Source organism: Euleptes europaea, chromosome 7 (genome assembly GCF_029931775.1).
Source record: "Euleptes europaea isolate rEulEur1 chromosome 7, rEulEur1.hap1, whole genome shotgun sequence".
NCBI lineage: Eukaryota > Metazoa > Chordata > Lepidosauria > Squamata > Sphaerodactylidae > Euleptes > Euleptes europaea.
The window spans coordinates 60,219,253-60,246,577 of NC_079318.1; the positions used below are offsets into that span (position 1 = coordinate 60,219,253).

The 27,325-nt window shown below is 42.4% G+C and overlaps 1 protein-coding gene across 1 annotated transcript in view; it reads right to left on the reverse strand.

Annotated features, from left to right (window-relative positions):
* TTBK1 (tau tubulin kinase 1) overlaps positions 1-27,325 on the reverse strand; it is a 103,259-nt gene that overhangs the window by 67,236 nt on the left and 8,698 nt on the right. The window contains exons 2-4 of the mRNA XM_056852907.1: positions 16,755-16,916; positions 5,110-5,257; positions 2,817-2,890 (exon numbers count right to left, since the gene is read on the reverse strand). Of these exons, the coding sequence (XP_056708885.1) occupies positions 2,817-2,890; positions 5,110-5,257; positions 16,755-16,862 (330 nt within the window). The 5' untranslated portion in view covers positions 16,863-16,916. The remainder of the gene's footprint in view (positions 1-2,816; positions 2,891-5,109; positions 5,258-16,754; positions 16,917-27,325) is intronic.

A 27,325-nucleotide genomic window follows, 5' to 3' on the forward strand; every position in this document is an offset into this window, starting at 1 on the left:
CATCCTCCCCTGATCCCCAGCACTGGCTTTTTGGAAATTTTAAAGGACTGCTGGGAAAAAGAGAAGGAAGAAAAATGAGCCACTATGAGCCACTTCCGTGTAACTCATAGGCTCCAACCCTTCCGCAGCACACATATTTATATTAAAAAATTGCTGATCCACATCTCACACAAGGCCTTCACAGAAAGATTCTTTTGCACAAAGATTCAGCTATGCATACAAAATGGAATATTTGCCTTGCAGAGGCTAATAACGTTGTGCTTTACACCTTGCAGACTTGTATATTCAATTTCTTTTCCTAAGCAGGATCATTATTAATCTTAGAGCTGGTTCACATACGCAGACAATGAACTATATCTCATCACTTCATTATTATTGCAGAATTCATACGGAACTTTTGTCTTGCTGTGGTGTTGATTTGTGATGGTTTTATCACAAATGCAAAGTATCAGTCAACACAGTGGACAGCGAAGTGTCTCGTACAAACTCAAGGCAATTTCACATACATTGTCCAGGTAATACCAGAAAAAGCATCTGCACAGTGCATTGTGCTGAAAAAGGAAACGATATTGACTGACAAAGATGCAGATCCCAGAAAGTGAAGGGCTCAACTGCACATACAATTTAAAGAGCCCTGAAACCAACTTTTCCAAGGCAATAGAGTTGCACAGAAAAGTATTGCTGTACTGCATGTGGGGGAGGCACATTCAGGACTCTTTGACCTATGAGAAGTCTGTGGCTCATGGCCCTAAGAGAGAGATCCCCAGCCTAATACTTGCAACCCCGCATCAGCCACCAAGGAGGGAGGTAAACACACTGAAGTATAGTGTCCAGTTCACGTGAAGTGATGGTATCGCTTTACTCTGCTCTGGTTAGACCTCACCTAGAGTACTGTGTTCAGTTTTGGGCACCACAATTTAAGAAAGATGTAGACAAGCTGGCACGGGTCCAGAGGAGAGCAACAAAGATGGTGAGGGGTCTGGAGACCAAGTCCTATGAAGAAAGGTTGAAGGAGCTGGGTATGTTTAGCCTGAAAAGGAGAAGACTGAGAGGGGATATGATAACCATCTTCAAGTACTTGAAGGGCTGTCATATAGAGGATGGTGCTGAGTTGTTTTCTGTTGCCCCAGAAGGTTAGACCAGAATAAATGGGTTGAAATTAAATCAGAAGAGTTTTCATCTAGACATCAGGAAGAATTTTCTAACAGAGCGGTTCCTCAGTGGAATAGGCTTCCTCAGGAGGTGGTAAGCTTTCCTTCCCTGGAGGTTTTTAAGCAGAGGCTAGATGGCAATCTGTCAGCAATGCTGATTCTATTAACTTAGGCAGTTCATGAGAGGGAGGGCATCTTGGCCATCTTCTGGGCACTAGGGGTGTGTGGGAGAGGTAGTGTGAATTTCCTGCATTGTGCAGGGGGTTGGACTAGATAACCCTGGTGGTCCCTTCCCACTATGATTCTATGAAGATGGGTTTTTTTCCTATCAAAACTGTGGGCCTGCATGCACAGCTCCAAAGAAATGTGAAGAATGAAAAAACCCAAAGCACACCTGATTGGTCATTACTGGCTTCTGTGCCTTGCAAACAGGGTTCAAACGGGATTGGCAGATACTGAAAAGGGGGAGGTGGACTTGGCTCTGTCACAATTATACAACTGGATTTTTATATATTGCAATTATGACTCTATCCCAAAGTGGGTGTTTGAATCAGCATCATCCATTCATCCCAAATGTCAGAGCCCGGAAAAAGAGACAGTGAGACATAAGTGGGCCTGGAGATAAATGTTCATTCTCGTTTTGCATCACAGAGAAGAGATTTTCCTCTTCTTGAGCCCTTGCCTGTATTTCCTGCTTTGCACATCAGTATAGTCAGGATGGAAGACCTCTTGAGGCCCCAAAATGGCTCACTTAAGAGGCAGCCTTGGTTGACAATCAGCAGCCAGTAGATGGCATCCGAACTAGGTGGCTGTGGGTTAACAAAGGCAATCAGTTGGGAGAAGCATAAGCCCAGCAGGTATAGAGCACAGATGGATGTGGTATGCTCAGAAGAGAAACAATGTTTAGATCCTGGGCCTCTGAATTCTCAAGGACACATGAAACTGCCTTATTAGACCCTTGGTTCATCAAGGTCAGCATTGTCTACTCAGACTGGCAGCGGCTCTCCAGGGTCTCTGGAAGGCACCTTTTGTATCACTTATTACCTGATCTTTTTAATTGGAGGACTGAACCCAGGACTTTCTGCATGCCAAGCAGATGCTCTACTACTGAGCTACGGCCCCTACCAAAGATTCTCAACTTCTATTTGCTAGCCTAGCAGCTCATCTCCCTTCCAGGCACCTCTTACGGTCCCAGTCAGTTTAATATCTCCCTATTATGGCAAGGTTATCTGGTGCCTGGTCTCATGGTTTTTTGACTATTTGGAGGCAACAGCCAGATTTAGGGGTGTGCATTCAGCTAAAGCCAAACTGGAAAAAAATCCAAAATACCTTATTGGTATTTTTTTTGGGGGGGGGGTGTTACCAGTAAAATAAAAAATGGTGGCAAATAAAGGGAGCCAAACAAGTAGATCCCAAATACTGCTGAATTTTTTGCACAATGCCTATGGAGATAAGAGCCACCCTCACAGCTTCTAAACATCTCCCACCTCCCCCAAATCCTGTGTGTTTGTGTGGTTCATCTGCCTGATAAAAAGTTAGAGACCCTTGATTCTTCCAAATTTCACCTCACAAATACAATCACTAGGAATTGATTCCTGGTTCTCAATAGCAACTTTGAAGGTGCTTTTCTGGAACCATGGGGGGAAATAATGGAGTAGGACTCACCTGAAGCTGCATAACAACGTAGTTAAACTTCTCATTCCTTCCACAACCTATAAATCGGCAAACATGATCTTTCCCTGCAAGAAGTAAAGACAAGTGCTGTGATATGTAATCAATTAAAGCCTAATTAGCTCATAGCCATTATTGCAGTGATTTTCAAACTGTGTTCCAGAGAGCTCTGGAGTCCCTCAATGAAGAGATCAGTACTGGCAGACACATTTATCTGAAAGTATGCCAGTGCATTACCAAACTTCTCCTAAAAGAAGCATTTACAGGAGGACGCTGGGTATATCCCACTGAAAAGCTCAGTTAATATGTGGGGACAAGGCCCCAAAAACCTGGCCAGTTCCTCTTATGAACTCAGCAAGCATCCTAGAATATGTTCCAGCAGTCTCTACAACAGGCATGGTTCCCTCAGTAGCAAAGATGATATCAAGAAGGCTTGCAGGAAGTAGAACAATTGAAAGCTATTACACTTAAGCATTGGAACATTACAGCCAACATAGAGCCAATAAGGAAACTTAGACCTCACTCACTTTACAGAGGAAGTTTAAGAAAACAGTTTTGTATTATCACTCTCCCTAAATTTATACCACCAGAAATTGTCTGCTACAATGTATTTGCATACAGGTTGGGGTCTATGTGCCTCATGGACCACATTCTGTCCAGACATGCCACAGGTGAACTGATCTCTCTCTCTCTCTCTTTCTGCTGAACCAATCTCATGTCGGTTGAGAGCACCCTCTGAGATATACTATAAATGTGCACACAGAAAGGCACTCTCGGAGGAGTTACCCTCCAACTCTAAATTCTGTTGCTACTGAAATTTACCAAAGCCTGAGTTTCTTTTAAGGCAGGGTAAGGAGATGACAAAAGAGGAGGCAGATTCTTCATAGAACTTTCCCTCTCTCTGCTTAATATCAATTCCTTAACATCTAAGCCATTTAAATGTCATTCTGCAGAGCACAAAGTACTTCAATGTGGGGGGGGGGAGAGAGAGAAATAACTTGTTTACATTAACACTGGTCAGGAATTTGTTCCTGTGAAAGTAAGGCTGCAATCCTAGTGTTTTTAAGCTTCTGGGTTTTACTGGCTGATTTTTAATGGTTGTTGATTTTAATTATTTTATCTTTTATTTTGTGAACCACTTCGAGAGGGTTTCTGGAGAGGTAGCACACAAACATTTTTAAATAAATAAATAAAATATCAGTCTCAATCCACAAAATAAAAGCTATCTGAACCACCCTTTAGAAAGTAGTTCTCATTTTGGGTCCTTGGTTCCATAAGCACCTCTTTCATGTCCAGCTAGAAAGTGTTGACTCTATTTCTCAAGGTGGAAAATGCCTTTACATGGGAGAAGCAGCAGGACAGCCTTCTCTTAAGAAACAAAACAGGTGAACTGATCTCTCTCTCTCTCTTTTTACTGAACCAACATCTGCTAACAGAAGCATGGGCAAATTTTTACAATTCTCTAACAGGAATCACCACCAAAGTTAGCTCTCCCAACCAACCAACAAGCAGAAAAGCCCTAGTCTGTGTATCTTAGGCCATTTATGCATGGTTGTTTCCTCACAGACATCCCGACTAGTTCAGTGCTTTGCCTTGATTATGCATGTATTTTCTGACGGTCAGAGGTCGCTTTACTCTCCCCATGCATTTCTGTGTGTTTTGCCTGGATGCTAGGAGCCATTTGGGAGCCATCAGCAGTTTCAAGCTGGCCTTTTCTAATGTTTCGTCTGACAGAGTAATGAGGGAGAAAAGTTTGAACTGATGGCCCCAAGAATATGTAACAAAGTATTTGCAGATGAGATCATGCATAAGTGTGTGAGTGATAGTGTAAGGATGCAGTATGTCCTCTCTTATCAGGACTGGGCCCCCAGCATCAGTGCACTTCATGTGTTATATTCCTGCCAACAGCTCCATGCACAAGAGCCCTTATCAGAACAGTCTTAAATTCTTGTGCTACCACAATGCAAACCTTAATTCCACAATATAAAAATGACATTTAGGGCTCTCTCCATGGAACAATGTGAAGTGCAGTGCTGGGAGCAAGACTGAGATCTCTAACTCTCAGCACACCCAACAAGCTACAGTTCACTTCTTTGGGGGGAACCACGGCAGTTAGCATATAAAACCAATATAACGTTGATGAGTAGATATGCCTTCAGATACGTAGAAAGAAACAGAATGTAGCAATATTTTGTACATAGCCTTATTTGTCAAAAGGTTTAACACAAAATGGAATACAGAAGGTCAGCAGGATGAGAGAACTGTCCAGAGCAAGTTGGTCTCTTACCTTGTAGCTTTTTTAGTACCGCTACCTCCATCTTGAGGACTTGCTTTGGCTGCTGAGCTGACTCCACTTTCAAGGCCACATTCTCGCGGGTCAAGAGATCCATTGCCTCATAAATCTCTCCAAAGCCGCCACCACCAATCTTCTTCAGCTAGACAGAGCCCAAAACATCAGATGGAAAGATCTTATTTGGCTGCCTTGGAGCTAAGAATTAAATTTGCCCTGGTCATAATGCTGAAGTCCAGTTCATACAACCATTATAGCTGGAGATGTCTGAAGGATCATGTCAAACATTCAACCCTGAAAGATTATCTTCATGCTCACACCAAACATGGTCACGAATTTAAAATACACAAACCCTGATTGTTCACTATGGATCCCAGCATCACAACGTCATTTGAAAAGACTGCAAGCAATTTTGGTGCAAGGCAGAATGATTTTCTATCATTAAACAGCCAGATTTTATTTGACAGTACCAAAGGAAGAATTCTGCAACTTCAACACATCAGGAGATTGCTTCAACAGTTCTTCACAATGTGAAGCAACATGTCTTTGCAAAAGTAAAAGTAGGTTGATTTTATCACATCAAGGGCATGAAAAATTGTCAGCGTAGGTTCTAGGATTTAAAAATTCAAGGAGAATGCTAAAATGTAGATGTCAGAACACAGTGACTAGACTTAAGTGGTTTCTTTTTCACTTTTCTCATTGGCTATTGGATGATTGCAACATAATATTCTAGATGACTACAGATATACCTTCTGAGTGACCACAGCTTTTTATAGCCTTGATATACTAATGTATATAATTACAAATGCTGTATAATGTATAATTACACATGTAGAATGTATAATTACTAATGTATAATTACAAATGTGATACTGCATTCATTTCGGCACAGAAATGATACAGTACTCCTGGAAATGAGGTCTGGAATGACCATAATGATCCAATACACTATTTACATTTAATATCATGACGGAACACACAGGTTTTTGATGTATGGAAACTAAATTGGTTAGCTTCTAAATTCAGTTCAAGGTGCTGATGTTGATGTGCAGAGTCTCAGAGTCTAGGCTTTAAATACCTTAGGAAGATTTCCTTCCTACATACCCCTCTCTGATGTGTTTAACAACATATATCGTTTTATGCTATGTTTTATACTAAGTATTACTTGCCAGTCAATGATCTCAAAGATAAAATAAATACTTTTCAGTCATTCATTATGGATTCTTGCATCATGCCCTCATTTCAGGGAAGAATACTTTTAAAACCACCATATAGTCTAGTTTTGTTTGATAATATTCAAAGAAAAATAATGCACAGAAAATTGTGCTTGGGATCACTGCCTTTTCTTTATGGTGTAGTGATTAAGAGTGGTGGACTCTAATCTGGAGAACCAGGTTTGATTCCCTGCTCCTCCACATGAGCAGCAGTCTCTAATCTGGTGAACCGAGTTGGTTTCCCCACTCCTACACATGAAGCCTGCTGGGTGACCTTGGGCTAGTCACAGTTCTCTCAGAACTCTCTCAGCCTCACCTACCTCACAAGGTGTCTGTTGTGGGGGGAACGGAAGGTGATAGTACGCCACTTTGAGACTCCTTTTGGTAGAGAAAATCAGGGTATAAAAACCAACTCTTCTTCTATATAGCATTATTTTGTTATTTCATTTAAAACATTTCTAATATAAAAGCTAAGGGGAAGTTTATAAACGTGTAGTGCTTTTTATACCACAATAGTCTGAAAATACTATATTATGTCAAATCCTACAGAAGAGATGGAGAGTACAGACAGCTGCTTTTATGACACACAGGTCAGTTGCTGTTCAGAATGTATTGAGCTCAAGTCATTACAGTAAGGTAAAAGTGATATATACCTTGTCTCCAAGGCAATCTTACAATGGTTATTACAGTAAAATGCATGTCTACTTCAGCTACCCACACAAGCTCCTTTCAGCATGGGCAAGCAGAGCTGAGACACACTGAAAGACGAGGGAAAGGTGGCTTATGAGTGATGGTTAAAAAGGTTGGGCCACTCAAAACTTTCTGCGCACTACAGAAGCTTAAAAAGAGAAATGACCCACATTTACACGTTTTGCCTATGGGGGGGGGGGATATTTGCTTACTATAATCACAGAGTCCTCTAAGTTACTACTTGAGCTATCTCAAACAATAAAATAATTCAATTAGAACAAAGGGATTTGAGGAAATAAGCAATCTACCTTTATCACTTGGTTATTTATTCAAAGCAGTTCTATCCCACCTCTCCGTAGATACAACTCAGCAATAAGTCACAAAACATAATTATCAAAAAAACAACAACACAAAAGGTAAAAATTAAAATTAAAAATCAGTACAAATTAAAATCAAGGATTAAAAACACACAGAGATTAAAACCTAACTCAGAGATTAAAATACAGCCCAATTTGTCCCTCCACCAAATGCCTTCTGTAATAAAACTATCCTGAAGGCTTTCCTAAATGATGATGAAGATAAATGGAGATGCTCTTTACACACACTCTGGTAGGCCATTCTAAAGGACTGGATCCAGCTGTTGCCAAACAGGCAATCCTAAGTGAGGGCACCACAGAGCCGGCTCTCTGAGGAATGCAACTGGAGCATGGGGGTATATCTGGAGAAGCAGTTCAAAAGGTATGGCAAGTTACAACTACGAAGCCAAGTGGCAGCTCTCAGGTGGCCAGACATTCTCGAACAATTGCCAGTTGCTGATCTCTATGCTAAAATCTGTAGATCCATACATTGAATTGGAAGGCTCATAATATAAATTCAAAGACATGAAACAATATGGTTTTAGGTGAAAACTAGAGAGCCTGGTGAATAATTTTGCATGTCTTCTTTCAAGTGTGTATCACAATTCTTCACAAACTCTATAACACCGTAACAGAATTGCTAACAACACAGTTCAGCAAAGGCAAATATGAACACAAGCAGTACGCCTGAATGGTGTCAATCATATCCTATCTGATTGGCCAAAAGAAGTGACAAAGCAGACTGGAAGAACTATTGATCTCTAAACTGTCTCCCTGCTATTAACAAAAGTGACTGTCCAAGCAATAAGCAAGATAGGGAAAGATCTGGAATGCAGAAAAATTCTCCAAAGGTCTGTGGTTCTTAAAAAGTCTTGCTTCCACTCCCAGGGCTTTCAGTTGGTCCAGGATATCATAAATTACTATTACTAAAAAACTAAGTAGAGGTCCAGGTTATGCTCTCCCAGTCCCTCTAATGGCAAAGGCCATCAACCAGGATGACCTGCCAGGAACACCTGGAATTGATCAGCCAGACTCTCACTTTAGCCCAGTGTAGGAGAACAGAAAATGGCTGATAAATTCTCCAGCTCATGGGCCAAATAGGGGTTTGTTCTTTTGGGAAGAGGCAGTAGTTTCTCCACGGACTTTTTCAAAGCTAAACCACCACCTTCTTCAAAAAAGATCATTTTAAAGATAGCTATATCAAAAACAGGACAATTATTTCACCTAGTTCTTCAATACTAGCCATAATTGACAGAACGCATCCTTGGCTATCAATAACTGAAACTCATCCAATAAAATGTAACTGGAAGCCTGCATGCTTCTGATATCAACTAAAGCAATGGTGCTGCTCACAGTCCTATCAGATTAGGGCAATTTTATCCATCAAAAAACTGTGTAGAACTTTTAAGTATGGTGTTGGGGGGTTAACTATTACAAAGCCAGGGGGAGACTGAGCAGAAACATTGTTGGCATCACCACCTTCATACACAATCTAAGCTCTTCCATTGCACTGGCCATGAGTCTTCTTCCACCCGCACTCCAGTCATCACCCTCTCTTGCCTTATCATTCTCAACCTGCACTCCTGGCAATTGGGAGACAGCACTTAACAGCTGTCACACCAAAGACAACTCCCTTTCCCAAGAATCCAGTCACATCTGCTAAAGAATTCTCAAAAGCTTCCAGAAAGCCATTTGCCAAGCTTCCAGAATCAGACCAACTTAATGGGGGCTCCACCATTCATCAATAGGCCCACCACTGTGAACTCATCCTTAACCAGATTGTGGTCTAACCTTAAATAATATATTCCTCACTCATGGACCATCCACCTACCTACCTGAAATAAAAGAATAGGATCTGCAACATGCATGAGACTAAACAGTTTGGTATACATAATTGATTCTTATGGCACCCACAAACGCCTGAGCTAGACTTGCTACGGAGGTCTCAGTTCCACCAGAATTAAAAGCCCAGGGACTTCAACCTGTCATCCAAGGCTACCCTGCGTCAGCTCAAACAATAAGAAAACACTGCCAACACACATACAAATATGAGAAATCAAGGTAAGGGCTAACAGGCCATTTCCTGGTCAAATCCCACTTTTGCCCTGAATTAAGAGCAGAACTACTTACAATGTTGGGATTCTCAGATTGCAGTGCAATTTAGATCAGTGTCATGATGCTGGTAGTCAATGAATGTGCTTCAGTAGTTTTATGACTCTTTCTCCTTCTCTGGAGCTAGCAGAAGTTCAACAAAACATATACAAAGTTGCTTGGTACAGATAAACTGCACGATCTGAATAGAATATGGTGCAACAGACATTCAATGACATACTTATTATCTCAAGAGTTTGAAGGAAGAGTGTACCAGAGCACATCGCAAAGAAGCAAAGCATGACCAGGCATCCCAGGGGCATCTGTAACCTGGCAATGATGCCAAGGCATGTAGACACCAAGGAAAAATAAAGTCCCAGGTTGAGCTCTGGAGCAAGTAAAGGATAGACAACCAAAAGGAAGCCCACTGTGAGCCACAGAAGAATGAACTGCACTAGAATTGTGCGGCAAAAGCAGAATCCACATGCCTTCAGGGTCAATATCCAGAAGAAGTTTGATAATTTCATATAAGAAAGATGGTATAGTTACTTAGCACAAGTATTAATGATCATGGTTTAATCTCTGACATCTTGTGTATTTAAAAAAAAATCAAGGATGGATTGCTTTCTAAAAACAGATTCAAGTGCAATCGTAGGGATAGAGGAATCAATGAAAACATTGAAAAGCCTCTGATGGATGGAGATTCAGGACATATTATTGACTCATCATGGTATGAAATCAACGAAGACAGGAGAGTAGAAGCTGACAATATAAACATCAAGACCACCGCATGATATAGAAAAGTACTACAGGGTACTTAAGATAGTGATGGACGGTAATAATGGATGACATAGATTGCTAAATCACATGAATGCTCTCTTTCATCCTTAAAAATATTAAACTCAAGTAAGTCAGAATGGCTGCATGGGTACTAGACTACAGTGTATCTGTTTCTTAATTATTTCATGACTGTTTTCTGTTCCCAAGCCAGGGTATTTTACCAATAAACATTGCAAAGTAACAGGGTTTAAGTTCACTCATACAGAAGCTCCCCCTTGTGGCAAGCTGGTTATGTGCAGCAGGTGTCAGGCACCAAATGGAGAAAAAACGGAATTGCCCCAAATATAGGGGCACACATTACATTTTGAAGTACATGCTTTAAATTTTTGGGTATGAACTGTGAATGCAACACATTGGTGCTTGTTTTTAAGCATCACACATGCCCCCATTACAGAACTGGGACTGGCCAGAGGTCCCAGGTGTCAAAAGCACACTTGGTGGCAGACGTGAGTTTTTTTCTATATAATGTATGAAACAGACCTAGGACAGAGTTGCTCCTATAAACTTAACAGGAGAGAGTGGAATACCCCTAAAACAAATATGGGATTGCAAAATCCCAGCTGAAACAAAGTAAAAATAATAATGCTGTTTCCCAACATTTTATCTTATATTCTAATAGCAAAGTTGGCCAAATATTTGGATAGTTAAATCCAGTGGCTGGAGCTGTGAACAGGAAAGACAGATCTTTCTACAAACCTCTCCCCATAACAGGCACCTTGAGAAGTAGGTGGGGCTGAGAGAGTTCTGAGAGAACTGTGACTAGCCCAAGGTCACACAGGAGGCTTCATGGGGAGGAGTGGGGAAACAAATCCTGTTCACCAGATTAAAGTCCGCCACTCATGTGGAGGAGTGGGGAATCAAACCCAGTTCTCCAGAATCTTAACCACCACACCATGGTGGAGAGAGGAAGTGACCAGCATGCAGAAGAGAAAGAGAAAGGAAAGGGTGGCAGGAGGGAGAAAGAGTGAGAGATTGAGAGAAACAGGGGGACAGGGGAGGAAGCAAAGATGCAATGACACACAAACAGGGGGGATGCCACAGATTTTCCACCAGATAAATTTATAAAGATACAACAAACTATTTTCCAGTGAGTGCTGAAAGGAGGATTGCTCTGGGACTCAAAAACATTGTTTGTGTTTATTTTTAAAAACAGTCCCTCCCTTAAAAAAATTACAAGAGTCTACTGACAGCAATCTGAACATCAAATGCTTAGAAAGAGACTGGAAATTGAACTGTCACCCAGTAAAATGAGAAGAACTAACATCTCCATTTTTCAAACAACTGACAGCCTGCAAAATCTTGGGGGAAAGTTTGACAGATGTATTAAATTGATCTGTAAAAACATTATTGCTTCACTGTTGGAACAGTGCCATATCTAAGGACTGAAAGACTCAAGGCAGAGCCCCAAGCCGAACCTGTTACAATTGGGGCAAGCACATTTATGAAAGTGTTTGGTGGCATTTCTGTAGAGCTCAGCCCTGGGTATCCAACAGTACTGTTTAAAAGCTCCCGAGTCAGAACAAATGAAGCAGTTCAGCCCGTGCCAACCAACAGAACTGACAAAAGCAGATGCTGGACCACAGCAGGCTGTAGAGGATTTGCTTCCCACACTGAGGATGAGAGTGTGGAAAAACAAAAAGGTGCTGGGGAAAACTGATATACCTCCCACCCCTGTGGAAAATCACCATAATACTCATCTAATGGCATAAAAAGCTGCCACACAGACAGCCGCTTCCTCCCAGTATGAGTCTATCATCCAAAACAACCAGACGATTCCCCGGACATCATTCATGTGTGAAGAAAAGCCCCAAGCTGACACATGGAACCAGCTCCAGTCTGTCCTTGACGTCAGAGGGAAACTCCCTGAAGGGAAAGGAGATCCCTACAATTCCTGTTTCATCCCAGGCTCCTGGCACCTCAGGATCTCAGGTGAAGACCAGCTGCCCTCTTTACCAAGTCCAGCTCCCATTGGAGAGCTAGAAGGACAGCCAGGTCAGGCCACAACCTTCTTACTGTTCTCCCAATGATAGGGAAGAAGGATTAAGGATTACACAGGTGACTGAATGGAGTGTTCTCACTAGGGAGGTCTTGTACTTACCTGAATCCATTACAGGGGCCTTGCCCCAGTGGGTACTACAGCCAGGTACACATTTTTTATTCTGTCCTTCCTCCAAACAGCTTGATGCAGCATACCTGGCTTCCCCCTCTTCCACACTGGCATCACTGTAAGCTTTATCAGTTCTCCCCGAGACTGAACTATCTTTCTCAAAATGAAGTGAAGGGTGGGAGGGGCCACACTTAATTTTTGAAAAAAAGGTGTCATGGTTCAGATCTTCATGGAAGCCCTGCTACCTGCCTTGAAATAAAGCCTTGCCTCTTAATTCCAAGGACAACGGGACAGAACACAATTGTTCAGTGGTGAGAGAAAGGCATCCTGTATGGGAGCAGGAGGGGGAATTGTTGGCACTGTTTGCCAGTGTGGTGAAATGACACCACACCCCAGGTATCTGTGTACATTTTTTTTTTTACTTTGCATTGTGGATGTTGGGTTCACCCTCTGAATGTTATGGGGTTAAACTTAAACTGATCTTCTGAATAGTATGGTTGGGGAAAGAGACATCTCCATTCCCCCTTTCTCAATTCCAAGCTGAAGAATGTGGCAGAATGTGGCAGTAAAGCCATTAATATGGGCAGGTAGGCAGTAAGGACCTTCTGCTTCAAAGTGACCAAACGGTTCTAGCCTTTCCCCTTCTCTATCAGCTGAATCTCCACTAGTAGGGAGGTTTGGGGGCTTGGGGGAAGAAGGAGAGGGACAGCCATTCTTGTGAGAGAGGAGCTGCCTTTCTTGAGAGCGAGAAGCAGACATGCTTGAGACACACAGAGACATACTAAAGTCATTGTGGGGACTTTGAGGGAGACATAAACTGAAGAGAGGTGACCAGCCAGATAGAGAAAGTTGGTAAAGCAGGGATCAACTGAGCCTGAACAAGAAACCTGAAAACATTAAGATATTTCAGCCCCTCTCTTTACCCCCACTGAGGAGAAAATCAGCATAAAAATAGACTAAACAATGTTCTCAGAGGTACTTCTTTTGTATATTAAAGTCTGTTTCTTTAAAGAATAAGCACTGCCTCGAGTAGTTGCTGCAGTCAACTTGAACCCTAATACTACCATTTTATGACTGATTTGTACAACAGATTTCATTTGAAACATTTCTTCTTTACATGCTTCCTTTCCCCAAAGGGTATCCTTCCCTTCTGGTCTATCAATTATCGCTTCAAGCAAAATCACCTGCTCAGCAACCATCTGGTGCCATTGCTGGTAATACATTTTAATTATATTTTCCTGGGTACTCCAGGGATGCACACGTTGGACATTGCTGGGCTTGCAGCACAGAAATCTCAAGCAAGATGGTATGGAAAGCACAGCCGGAGTTACTGTTGTCAACCTAATGAACGCTGACACTAACAAGGGCCAAGCTAATATGCAAACACATCTAACTAGTAGCCTGATTATTCTATTTGAGGAAGGAAAGCTTGCTTCCAGGAGTTTATAAAGCACTGCACCTTACTCTTCATCAAAGCATTCTGAAGAGTTTGTGCCCTTTTGAATGCACTGTTCCAAACAGCAAGGATACTGTACGCAAGAGTATTCAGGTTTTATCTCCAAAAACAGTATGTTTAATTCAGTGTGCCACAGGATGGATGAATACAACAGGAGCTTGTCTTGCTGGCTGAGGGCCAAATATTTCACAACATAGCATGCATGAAATCCACATTAGCAGCTGACCACCTCAACTGCAGTTCACATACCCTGCAGCAACACAGACAGCGTGGAAAGAAACCCAAAACAAATACCAATTGCCCTTCTTCAGGCAATTCTCAAAAATTACAAAACACTTGCAATACTAAAATAAGACTTTATATATATTATTTTCTCCCCATTTAAGCAGGAGTAGCCAGCTCGACTTTACTCATGACGCACCAGCTGCAAATGTCTGCTCATCTCTCTGCTGGTGGGAGACATGGGTCCAACTTACACAGCCAGCGGTACGGCAAATCTGTACACAGAGTTCGAATGAACACTGCCCTAACAGATAAGGCACTAGGGCTGACTGGAATCAAAAATAAAGTGGTGAAGAGACAAACCATGCGTACTGCCCTCATCTCCTAGGAAGAAGGATGGAAGAGACAGATAGACACTTCTTTCTCTTCTTCGTCACTGAAGAGGGTTCAGTTCATTTCTTCTGCTATTACAGCACTGTATCTTTTCTAAACACAGCCCAGCATTTACCCTACCCTTATATGCTCCTGTTAGCATTCTTCAGCAAGACATAAGAGTTTTGACTAAATGGGTTGTGAGAAACAAATGCTTCTTTTCAGCCATGGTAGTGGGGCCCTCTCTTCAGGGTCAAGTTCCCTTCACAGAATCATAAAACACAGGGCAAATTCAGTCTAAACATACAGATTGAGATATTAAACCAAATTCAGCCATATTTGTAAGGAAGTACCGATTTGGATAACTACTTCATTGGTAAATTAGGGACAATAACAACTGTTCTTCTAGAATAGATAAAAGAAACATTATGTGTTAAGGGTTGACTACAATTTTACCATTAAGGTACTTTTGTTAAGGTCCCACAAATAACCAGGTACAAAATGAAGTGGCAAGTAGGTTCCGGAATTATAGAATTCCCATCAAAAATCTCTCTTAGCATGGGTGTGATGGAGCATAAATCAAAGGCCTTTTATGCATGGCTGTTTCCCTCGCAGTCACCCCTTGGATGGCTTCAGCTCTTGGTTTTGATTATGCATGCCATTTCCAATTGTCAGAGGTTGCCTTGCTCTCCCCCTGCGTTTCCACACATTTCCCCTGCGTTTTCACATTTGTGATAAAACAGGTCCAAAATGTGCAGATACACAAGGGGAAAGCGAGGCGATCTCTGACAGTCAGAAACGGCATACATAATCAAAACAAAGACCCAAAGTCATTGGAGGGGAGATGGCAAGGGAAACAGCCAAACGAGAGAGTTGCTTACGTCTTTTATGCATGGCTATTTCACTCGCCATCATCCCTCCAACAACTTCGGGACTTTGTCAGGATTATGCCTGCCATTTCCGACCATCAGAGGTCGCCTCGCTCTCCCCCTGTGTTTCCCCACGTTTAGCCCACATTTTCAAATTCGAGATAAAACAGGTCCCTCAAAACATGGGCAAAACATAAGGAAACGCAGGGGGAGAGCAAGGAGACCTCTGATGGTCAGAAACAGCATGCATAATCCAAACAAAAACCTTTTACCAAGTCATTGGAGGGGTGATGGCGAGTGAAACAGCTATGCATAAAAGACCTTAGATTGTGTCATGCTCAGAACATCATGTGAGTCAGTTATCTTGAAAAGGAACTAGTGTAAATGGATGGAATCCTGATGAAGTATATTCCTCCTGCAATTGAAGAGAGCATATCTCCATGACACCCCTTGGTGTGTGGATTCCCTCAGGGGGCAATCCTCTCCTCCATGTTATTTAACATCTATAGTGCCCAGCTAGTCAGGAGGTTTGAGCTGGGCTGTCATTAGTATGCAGATGACACCCAGCTGTATCTGTTGATGGATGGCCGAACACTGTCCCGGATAATCTGGCCGGGTGTCTGGAGGCTGTGGTTAAATGGTTGAAACAGAGCCATCTGAAACTGAACCCATCAAAGATGAAGATCCTGTTGCTGGGCCAGGGTGGACCAGGTCAGACTGTTCAGCTTCCCACCTTTGACGGGGTTCAGCCGCCTCTGTCAAGAGTTTGGAAGTGACCTTGGATGCCTCCCTGTCGTTGGAGGCCCAGGTCATGCACACAGGCAAGATGGTTTTTTTTTTTCATCTCCATCAGTTCCGGCAGATGACCCCTTACCTGTCCCACATGGTTCTTGCCACAGTGATCCATGCAACGGTCACCTCGAGATCGGAATGACATCAATAGTAGGCACCGATATACAGCCATCTTTTATGACATCTTTCCAAGGTGGAATGTTTAGGTGCCATCTATATAGGAATTATTGTTGGTGTTGTTTGAGACTGTTTAGATTGTTTTAACTTGTATTTACATGTATACTTACCTGTCATTAGCCGCCCCAAGCCCAGTTCGCTGGGGGGAGGGCAGAGTATAAATAAAATGTATTACTACTACTCTATCCAGCTGTCCTAGGCTGGTTGTCTTATCCTGTAGCAGCTGAAGCTTCTACACAGACAGCAGCAGCTCCATGCACAGCACATTACATTAAAAAACCCTTATTTCTTCATTACAAGTGTCAACGACTCCGGAAATACACGCTCTCCAAGTAACATTAGGGCATTTGCTAATAGGGAAGCTCTCAAAAAATTCAGAATTCTACCAGGTAAGAAACAGAAGTTGAAGGATATGACATCCTCCAAGGCTAGAGAGAGAGAGAGAAATGTACTCACCACTTTCCAACGGTCCTTCACCACGTAGTTGGCCGGCAGAATGTCGACCTGTTCCCCTCCCCCACTCATGATTGGTTCGTCCTTTATGGCAGCTGCTAGGCACTGCATTTGCCAGCCAGAGAATATTTTAGTAGCAGCTCCCAATTTAAATGAGCCATTTATCTAGAAGAAGAGGGGAGGGGGGAAAAACAAAAGGGGAGGGGGGAAACACACACAAAATTACTGCAGGTCATCACAAGCAGATTGTTCTGCTGGAACAAATACAGTCTAAGCCCAGAGAAATAAAGTAGCGCTGGAAAGGCGGCAAACTCACCTTGGGGGCAGCCTGCAGCCTGCAATAAGCCTTGCTGGTCCAAGCTACCACCTTCTTTATAAAGTTGTCAGCTGACTTCATGCACAAAACCAGCAGAAGCAACCATGCTGTGAGTCAGCAGCACACAAACATAAAATTGGTGACAAGTCACTGGCTTATACCATGCAGGGTTTTTCAGTGCTGGGGGGGACCTGAAAGCCAGCAACTCAAAAGACCGGTCGAAGCCAACTTCTTGGATATTGCTTGAGTACCAGAGTGGCGACAAGAATGCTGCAAAAGCCATCACTATTATCAAGAGAGGAAATTATCTTGCTTTCAAATAATGACTCTTTCTTCAAATAACCACCTCCAACACTCAGCTCACCAAGGTCTGCCAGGGACCACACAGTAAGCATCCAGGTGGGGCCAGAATGCTCTTTTGGGTGCCAGGATCTAAAAACAGCTTCTTCTGTGAAACAGCCAAGCAGAAAAAAGGAATATATTCAGAATAGTATTACTAATCAGTCTATGTGCCTTCTTTGAGATAAATGTCTCTACCAGTAGCTATAAAAATGCAGAAAGGCTGCAAGTCTAGTTTTTTTGCTATCTCAAAAGTAAACATTTATCTCAATGGAACCAGTTTCCAAGTACCTGTACTTCTGGTTACTGCCTTTCCTCCTTACACCTTTCCTCATGGTTCAGGGCAACTCTCTCTTGCCCTATCTTGAAGAATCAGGGCAAATCACAGAAACTGTCTTGCCAAAGAACGAGAACAACTTTCCTCTCAATTTATTTTCGAATTACCATTTAATTGAAAGTTTCTCAAGGAATCAACATCTGACTATTCCTTTGTTAGATAGGTTACTACGGTATTGCTGGAAGGCTGATGAAGCAATGTTGATGAAGCTAAACTGATCTGGCTCATTTAAGTGCCTCTCTAGGAGACCTATGTGTACCATGAGTTCCACGATGGAAGAAAGGTGGGATATAAGCATACTATAATAATAAATAGGATGTTGTTGTCATCTTGTATTAAATGGGAAGAAGGGAGTACTGGAGTGATACATTTTGCTAGTCATTTTGCCATCTTCCCTAGGAAGTGTACCTTGCCTTGGAATCCACATTAGGAGAAAGGCAGCACAGATATATTTTAAATCATTAAAACTAGGCATGGCTACTGCACTTTCTAGTCTCGAAAATGTCCTTTATGCATGGCTATTTCATCTATTTTATGCATGGCTATTCATCTATTTAACCAGGCACCAAATCTGTAGAAATGTAGGACAAAAAAAGACACAAAGATTTTGGAGGTGGCAACAATGGGGATTAATAACTATAAATCGGAGATTGGGTACATCTGGGATTTTAATACAACATTTTGTTACACAGGAATTATAATTAATGTCCAGTAGCACCATGGAGACCAACAAGATTTCCAAGGTATAAGCTTTTGAGAGTCAAAGCTTTGACTCTCAAAAGTTCCTACCTTGGAAACCTTGTTGGTCTCCACGGTGCTCCTGGACTCAAATCTAGGTGTTCTACTGCAAGCCAACATGGCTACCCTCTGAAACCATCCTCTTCAATTTTTCAACAATATTTATGTCCAGTAAGGCTATATTTTAATCTTTTGCCCTTTGGAGCTTTTTCTATTTACTGTTTGGCTTTTAACTAACTGTAGCACACTCATAACTTTTGCCTCTTTAAATCTCCCCAAAAGAAATCTATAGGTAATACTATTGCATTTTTCAATGTCCAAAATGATGTATGAACTTAAAGCAGATAACACATCTTAAGAACTGTCAAACTCAAAAATATTGTAAGGGGTCACTTGAACACATTTCCTGCAATAAAGCAGGATAGTACAGCTTAAAATTAAAAGTGTTATTGTCTCATACAATAGTTTTCTCTCCACTTGATGATCACCAGCATTCATGAAAGTTATTAACTGCATTGAAAAAATTACTGTCTCCTGGGGTCATTGGCTAGTACAAACTGGACCCGCTACAAGGAAGTGCTTTGGCAACAAAGATAATATGGAAAACACATGGGGAAATAATTGTCAGCATTCTCCTGTACTTAAAAACACATCACCCAGAAATCCATATGTTCTTTGATGTACAAGAGCATTTTCTGTGCATGTGAAATAACCCATTAAGTTTACCCATCTGTGCATGCATTCTTTGCATGTTCAGATGTGGTCTTCTCAACTGAAATAGAGAAGCTCTCAAGTGGGTAAAGAGGAAGCAGAAGTGCAAAGACTTGAGTTCCAGAACTCAGAGGCAATTACTAGATTGTACAAAGGGGTAACAATCCAGTGAGCACATACCATGAGAACAACGTAAACTTTCCAGTTAGCTACAGACAACTTGCATTCATATTTCCTTGTCTCCCATGACCCAACAACAGGACCTTATACACACAGAGTTTTAGAATATAATGTTTTAAAGTTTTAATACCTATTTTATGCATTTTTAAATATAGGCTGTTTTCTATTTACAACATTTAGGGTGAGGTTTGCATAAATAAAATACTAAATCTGCCTACAGGAACTAAGGTCGTTTCCGCATGAATGGTTTACAACATTTCATGACGTAAAAAAGTTACGTTGTATTTTTCTCGTCCACACGTTTTCTCCTCCATTTGGTGTTGGAAACATTTTCCCATTGTTTATTATCCGTTTCTTCCGCAACAACTTATACTGCAATGTAATCTTTCCTCTGTTTCCAAGCCAACTGTCCTCCAGCGTGAGAAACGTTCTTTATGTCTCCGCCCCACCAAACACCTTTCACTTGTTCATGTCCACTGTTTTGCTCGTCTCCCCTTTCTTTCATTCCCACCACACATTCCCCCCAATTTCCCCCCTTTTTATGCTAGACCAACAAAGGAATGCTAGAATACCACCACCACCCCGCAGGAAAAGGAAGGGGATTTGGGACGAAGTGCTGGTGCTTTTGGGAACTCTGAAAGATTTTTTTAAGTTAAGCTGTGGTTTGACATTGCTAGATCACATGCAGAATGAACACAAGAATCCCCCCACCTTTCTTCATTCGATCCAAGGCAATGCAAAAAAGGGGGATTCTCGCGTTTGTAGCTTCCTCACCTCACTTCAATTTGAAAAGTACAGTCTTCCCGCTCATCGGCACTTCCATATTTTTAAGGTCCAGATCCCCCCCCCCCTTTTCTTTCTAAAACAGATCTCTTTAATCAGGTTACTTTTGATGCTGCAAACACGCACAAATAGTTTACATCAATGGATCTATCAATCCATTGTTCTATCATTGATCTGAGCCTCCAAAATTTAAAAAAGGTAGATTGAGAGGAAGGGAGGGGGCGTGTGTTTGCAGCATCAAATGTAACCGGATTAAAGAGATTGGTTATAGAAAGGAAAGGGGGGGTTCGGTTTTCATTACCACACACAGAAAAGAGTGCCGACGATACGCAAACACAAGGGGAATGCACTTGTTTTTGAAGAGGAGTCTCTAATGGTGGATTGTGCTTCAGTGTTGGGGCATCCATTTTTGTGCCAACTTCTTCACTGTAAACAAACAGTAGGGGGAAGCGGGGGAAGCCTCCAGAGCGATCATCAGCTACATCACAAATGACATGACGCTCCCCACCTGAAAACATCGCTTTTAGGGAAAAGTGCAAACAGGATAATATGGGAACACAGAAAACAACGTTAAGGGAGGCGTGCGGACAAAAATTGTGGAAATAGATTCCAATTCTCACAGATTGACCACATGGAAAATCTGTTGTAAGCGATTCATGCAGAAACGGCCTACAATAAGGAAATCTCAATTAAAGAGTTAATATTCCTCATTTCAAAATTATTCTCTCAATTGTCAAGGAATCCAGGGATAAATATATTAAAGTTTGTTCTATAAGTGGATGGAAGTAGGCCTGTACTCCATTTAAGGTATTTCCCTCAAGGTGACAGGAATGCCTTATGCACCACTTTGGCCCCTGCCCAGGCTCCATGAGAGGAGATGCTCCCCACTCTCTCATGTAATTGCTACCTGCTCAGAATTTGAGGCAGGATGCAGAGGAAGCACCCAGGCAAAGGAACCTTGATGGGTGGCAAAGAGTGCATGCTCCTCCCACTCAATGTCTATCCAGAGTGGAATACAAAGGAAACACATCTGCACCCTGACTCTGATTGAGGATCAGGTGGCAGTAGAGAAGGCATGCATTTTCTCTGCTGCAAACCACCCAGGATCTTCCATCCAAGGTGGGCCACAGAGATAGATGTTTCCTCTCCACCCCACCTTGGAGCCTGCCAGGAAAGTAGGGAGGACAGTGCTTGGGGCAGAGCAATAGCTTGAGCTCGCCCTGGCTATAAGCAACAGAGAACACAATCAGAACAGCTCTTCAACTGTGCAGCCTCCATGGGTGGACTGGCCATTTAACTTACAGGGAAAGTTCCCAGCAGGCCATTGCCCTAGAGGGGCCACTGGAAGCCAGGAGCAAGCAGAGCCAAGCCCCTCTGTAACTTTGCCAATGCCTCAGGGGCCGCTTGGCCAAGACCCTTCATCAGCAATGACAACTGGTGTCAACTCACCAAATGCCTCCTCCTGCACTGCTGCCAGTTTGGGAGGGAGGGGGGAAGAATGCAATAGGTGAGCTAATGCCCATTGTGGCCTCAATGAACTGAGTAGCCCTGAAGAACTGACTTGTAGCCCTGCATAGGGCCACTCAACTCAACTTGCTCCAGAGTCATTTTCACTTCCCAGTCGGTTCCTGGCAGCCTCCATTCATTGCACTGGTTTCCTTGAAACGAATAGTGATTCATATAGCAACAGCAGGTGGTGGGGTTGCTCTAGCATCTGTGAGCCCTGAAGAACTCAACAGTTTATAAATTGGAATTATGTTATGTAAAGTGCTCATTTTTTATTGGACAGGGTCACTAATAATGTAAGATGTATTTATATGCTACCTCAAACTGACCACGTTAATAAGAACCTTAGTGCAATTTTTTCTCCCTGCATCAAGGGGTGTGCGTGTGTGCCGTCAAGTCACAGCTGACTTATGGTGAACATCAAGATACATGAAGTCAAATAAACTGCATTCAAATCTGCTTCCCAGTGACAAAAAGGGCAAGTAGGGTGACATTACCAGGTTAAATAAGACGTCCATTTGAGGTTTATTTTCTAAATGACGCAGTGGCGGGTTTATTGGTTTGGGTTTTTTTTAATATACTTTCTGAATGTCCACATGGAGAACTAGTAATGGGAACTGGGTGCCACAAGCAATCATCAGTGTGCGTGCGTTGTGAAATGTACCAGAGAATAAACCCAATCAGCTTCACACTCACACAACAGATCTGTGCTTTTGGCAACCAAATTACCCCACACAGCTTGTTCAGGGAACACGCAGGACATTTGAAAACATGAGCACAGAGTGAAAAAGAAGCTCAGGAAAGTTCTTCATCAACAGGCCCTAACAGCAAAGTGAAGTAAGTCTGGGGAAGGGGGTCAAACTTGAGAAATGGCCAAATCCAGCTGGCCCAGCTCCCAACAGCATTGCTAAATCAAATATAAGACCCTGGCACCTTATTGTAGTCTCTGAAGTCTCCAGTGTGGCTTCTTTACCGGCCTGCACATAATTCAATCATTTTCAGAGGCAGGAAGCCAATGCCCTTAAAAAGGCAAAGGCGGTGAGTTGCCAGCAGCCACTACAGCTTAGCACAGCACCTTTCCTCCTCCCTTTTTAATATTTGCAATGCAGAATGGCAAGTACTGCAAACACAATTGCAGCCAAGGATGCCTGTGCCCTCGACAAAGCTCATTTGCTTATTTATTTGCTGTTCTTGGTTTCTGTGCTTTTCTACACTGCCATTTAAGTATGTTTTCTGAGTATCCCAGTCTGCAGTGGCAAACAGTACCTCTGGGTACTTACCCATTTCAAGCACCCTCGTTCTAGTCTGCCATCTAAGTTGTAAGCATACAAATGGGACAGTTTGGGGAGACAAGCAGGAAAACACTGGGAAGAGGAGTTGAACAACACCTTATCTTTTAAAGACCTCATAGTCTGCTTTTGCCACATTTCCTAACTTCTGTTGCACTGCAAATAAAACACTTGCAATATGGGTGTGTGGTGGGGGATCAGGAGCTAGGCTTTGACTCATTGAGATTCGTCAGATCAAGGTAGAATTAAATTTTTGGTTGGGGGAGGGAACACAAGCATGGAATTTGACCCTCCAACTTATTTAAGTTTTAGGACAGATTCCAAGAAAGCTTCAGTGTCATGTTACCTTTTTCGCTTGCTTGCTTCTGTGCCTAATAGAATACAAGTGATCCTCAGAACTATTTCTCTACCTGGTTTCAGCTCATACATTATGTCCAGCCAAACAGGAACACTTAAATGTTAGTAATGCTATCTTTGTTTTACGTTAGACTTGCAAGAAAGCCAAGACAAATGCTACCCGTCAACAGCAGTTGTCTCTTTGTGACCCAACCTGGAAATCTATACACAACAGAAAGAGTAAGACAGGCAATTGGCTGGAACAAGAAGCAGGGAAAAAGCTCAGATAAAAGGCCTCTAAGAGAGAAGTATTTTCAGTACAGCAATCAGCTGGTATCTCCCTACATAGAGAGCTAAACAAAGACCAGTTACAGCCCTTGATTGGTAAATAATTAGTAGGATTCTCTTAAATCCCAAAGTAATACAGATCCATTTGAAGAGCACGGTACAGACCACATGATTATACACATGGAACAATTAATGGGGGCTTTTGTTTGGAAACATGTATCCCCCCTCCATGGTAGATTTAGCAATTTGATGAAATCTCATAGAATAAAAAAAATTATATATGGAATCTGCGATAATCCATGGCCCTTTTGTATGTTAAATCTCTCTCCACTCAGGTTTGCTGCAATAGCATTTGCTTAACACAGCCAAAATGTAAAAAAAATAACATCCACAATCTTTTCCAGAATGCCCCATCAGCTCCATTCAGCAGAAAAAAAGCTTTCTTCGTCTGGCTCTCACCATCTTACTAAAGTTCCAGGAGAACACTTAAGTGTTTTATGCTCAATGCTGAAGAACTGCAATATCCCAGTTTTTTTCAGGACACATCCTCACCTCAGGAAGCCTATGAATTAGAACAAGCAATATTTAACCAAGTTGTTGAAAACCATCCTCCCCTCATCTTCCCATTCCAAATAAAGGCCTTCACGTTACCAAGAAAGGAGAGGTTTTTTTAAAGAATGTAAGAGAAAACACAAACCTGATTCACTTAGCTGTAGAGTGGCATGAGAACCCCCAGCATGCTGAACAGATTTTGAGAGTATTGATTTTCCCGTGTAAAGGGAAAGGGACAAAGAACAAAGTTGTAAGGAGAACTGAAGATGAAACTCTACTTTTACACTTTCATCGAAAATGTATAGAAACCCTTTCTATCCCAGGACAGAATACAGAAGGAAAAAAACAACCAGACAAAATCAGAAGCCAATAAATACCCCACTAAACTTTCCGAGGAGAAGAAATTGCCATGCAGCGCAACAGTCTACCCCAAAACAGCTGATGACAACAGGGGCTATCACTATACCACATATTCCCGGTTTTCCTCATGACCACCCTAAATGGTAGGCTTAAGCTGAACACCAGCGACTGGACCAAGATCGCCCAATGAGTCTCAGACTAAGTTGGGATTTGAAGCCATACGTACCCCTTCCAAGTCCAACACTCTGTCTAATAGCCATACAGCAGGGGTCCCCAAACTTTTTGTGCCTGCGGGCACATTTGGAATTCTGGCATGGTATGGTGCATGCAGCAACAAAATGGCTGCCACAAAAACAGGGTTGCCAACCTCCAGATGGTGACCGGAGATCTCCCACTATTACAACTAATCTTCAGCCAATAGAGATCAGTTCACTTGGAGAAATTGGCCGCTTTGGCAATTGGAGTCTATGGCATTGAAGTCCCTCCCCTCTCCAAACGCCACCCTCCTCAGGCTCCGCCCCAAAATCTCCAGCTATTTCCCAACCGAGAGCTGGCAACCCTACACAAAATGACTGCACAGGAGGTGGAGCCAGACACAAAATGATTGCCACAGCTTAACTTTAGTAGCTAGGGTTGCCAGGTCCCTCTTCGCCACCGGCGGGAGATTTTGGGGGCGGAGCCTGAGGAGGGTGGGGTTTGGGGAGGGGAGGGACTTCAATGCCATAGAGTTCAATTGCCAAAGTGGCCATTTTTCTCCAGGTGATCTGATCTCTATCGGCTGGAGATCAGTTGAATTAGCAGGAGATCTCCTGCTACTACCTGGCAGTTGGCAACCCTATCAGTAGCACAGTGTAGATCCTTGTGCTGTGGTGGCAGCTGCTGCCAAAGCAACATTAAAAATCAAATCCCCAACAGTCAATCAGAAGCCTTGTTGGACAAAAGCTCTACCTAGCCCCACCCACTTTCTAAAAGCACTTGTGGGCACCAGAAAGGTGTTGGTGGGCACCATGGTGCCCATAGGTACCACGTTGGGGGGCCCTGCCATACAGACTCTCCATGTATATTATAGATATGTTTATTTATTTTATACATTTATTGGATTTATATCCTGCCCTCAATTCCCGGCAAGCTGGGCTCAGAGCAGGTCACAACATAATAGTAAAACATCAATTAAAACATACGTTAAAACATACTTTAAAATTCCGTACTTCATATTATAATAAAACAAGATAGCATTCCCTTCTAAATTGTAGCCACTAGGCAGGTCCAAACCTTCAATGGGCCCCCAGACCAGATTAGGGGAAGGAGGGGAGGCCAGCAAATAATGATAGAAAGACTTGTGGCTGCCCTCAGGTGTAGGCCTGGCGGAACAGTTCTGTTTTGCAAGCCCTGCGGAACTCATTTAGGTCCTGCAGGGCCCTGATGTTACTTGGTAAGCTGTTCCACCAGGCCAGGGCCAGTGCTGAAAAATAGGAAATCCTATTTAGAAATAGGATTTAGATTAAATTCCCAGTTTAAACAACTGGTACCACCCTACTTCTGCTACTTTCTCTTACTTCTATGGTCTATTAAACTAATTATAGACCTGAATAATGTAGTTAAACACCTCAAAGGAAAACACAAAAGGAGGCGGTAAAAAGTTTTATACTGAAATGTTTTAAATATTGATGGTCATTCTTGCAACAACTGAAACCACAGAGTTAATGATTGTATGTTTCAAACGTGGGAGAGGGAGAGCAGCAGCAAGCTACTGAACTCATTTCTACCTACAAATATCTTTGGCAAAATTATGGGTAAGTGGCAGCTGCAGCCCCCACCTCTGCTGTTTGACCTCCTCCCCACTGGGATGTCTGCTCCTCATCAGACCACCCAGGAAAGAGTTCCCCTTAGAAATTCTTTACTGACTCTTCGCAGGATCCAGATTCTGGGAAAACCAAATGCAAAGATAACAGATCTGGGGCATATTGTTGGTCTCTAGAAAGCTAGAAATGTGTCATTAAGAATTCAGAAAAACCCAGTGAAGAGAAAACCATCCCCATCAATCTCTGAGATAGATGCTTTTGTCAAGTTGTCCTGGTTCTCCTATGGGCACGAGAGACATCAGGAAAGATTGCTTTTGTCAAGCTGTCCTGGCTCTCCTATGGGCACGAGAGATATTGGGAAATATTGCTTTTTTCTGTCTTTCCAGTCTCAAAACTTACTTTCAGCAACAAATTCATCCATTCCAAAATGCAGAAATGTCCCCAAATTGCAGCCCACAGCCGCCTGTAGCCACAGAAAGGCTGTTTTGAGATGCACAACAAACAGAGCAAAGGTTTCTTGCAGATGGGCTTGCTTTTCCCAAAGAGCACTCATATTCACCAGCTACTCAAAGGACATGGTCTAGAATAATTGCAGCTAGAATTCTCCCAAGCAGCCTTTGACGACGCTCTCTTTAGGACACTGGGCTGCCAACTGTTCAGAATTTTAGCAATTGCTTCTATTTTGGGATCTCTGCCCATATTAAGTTGAAAACTGAGCTGTTCATGTTCTCAAGAGAAACAGAATCCCAATGAGCAACAGCAAATTTTGCCTAAATTATTAATATCAACTTGAATGTGTTTTCCAGGGTCTCTTGTGCTAGGCAACATCTGTGGCACCTGTAAAAAACAGAATGACTGGGATGGCTAGAGTATGCTGCCCATAACAGAAGAATGACTATTAATGACCTATTTCCCAAAGTTGTATTTATTGCTCCAGATTCTGAGACCAGGGGAAACATGCATAGTTATTTAAAACATTTTCTATACTGCCTTTCCACCCAAATAGGGTCTCAAGGCAGGGAACTTTAAAAAGTTCT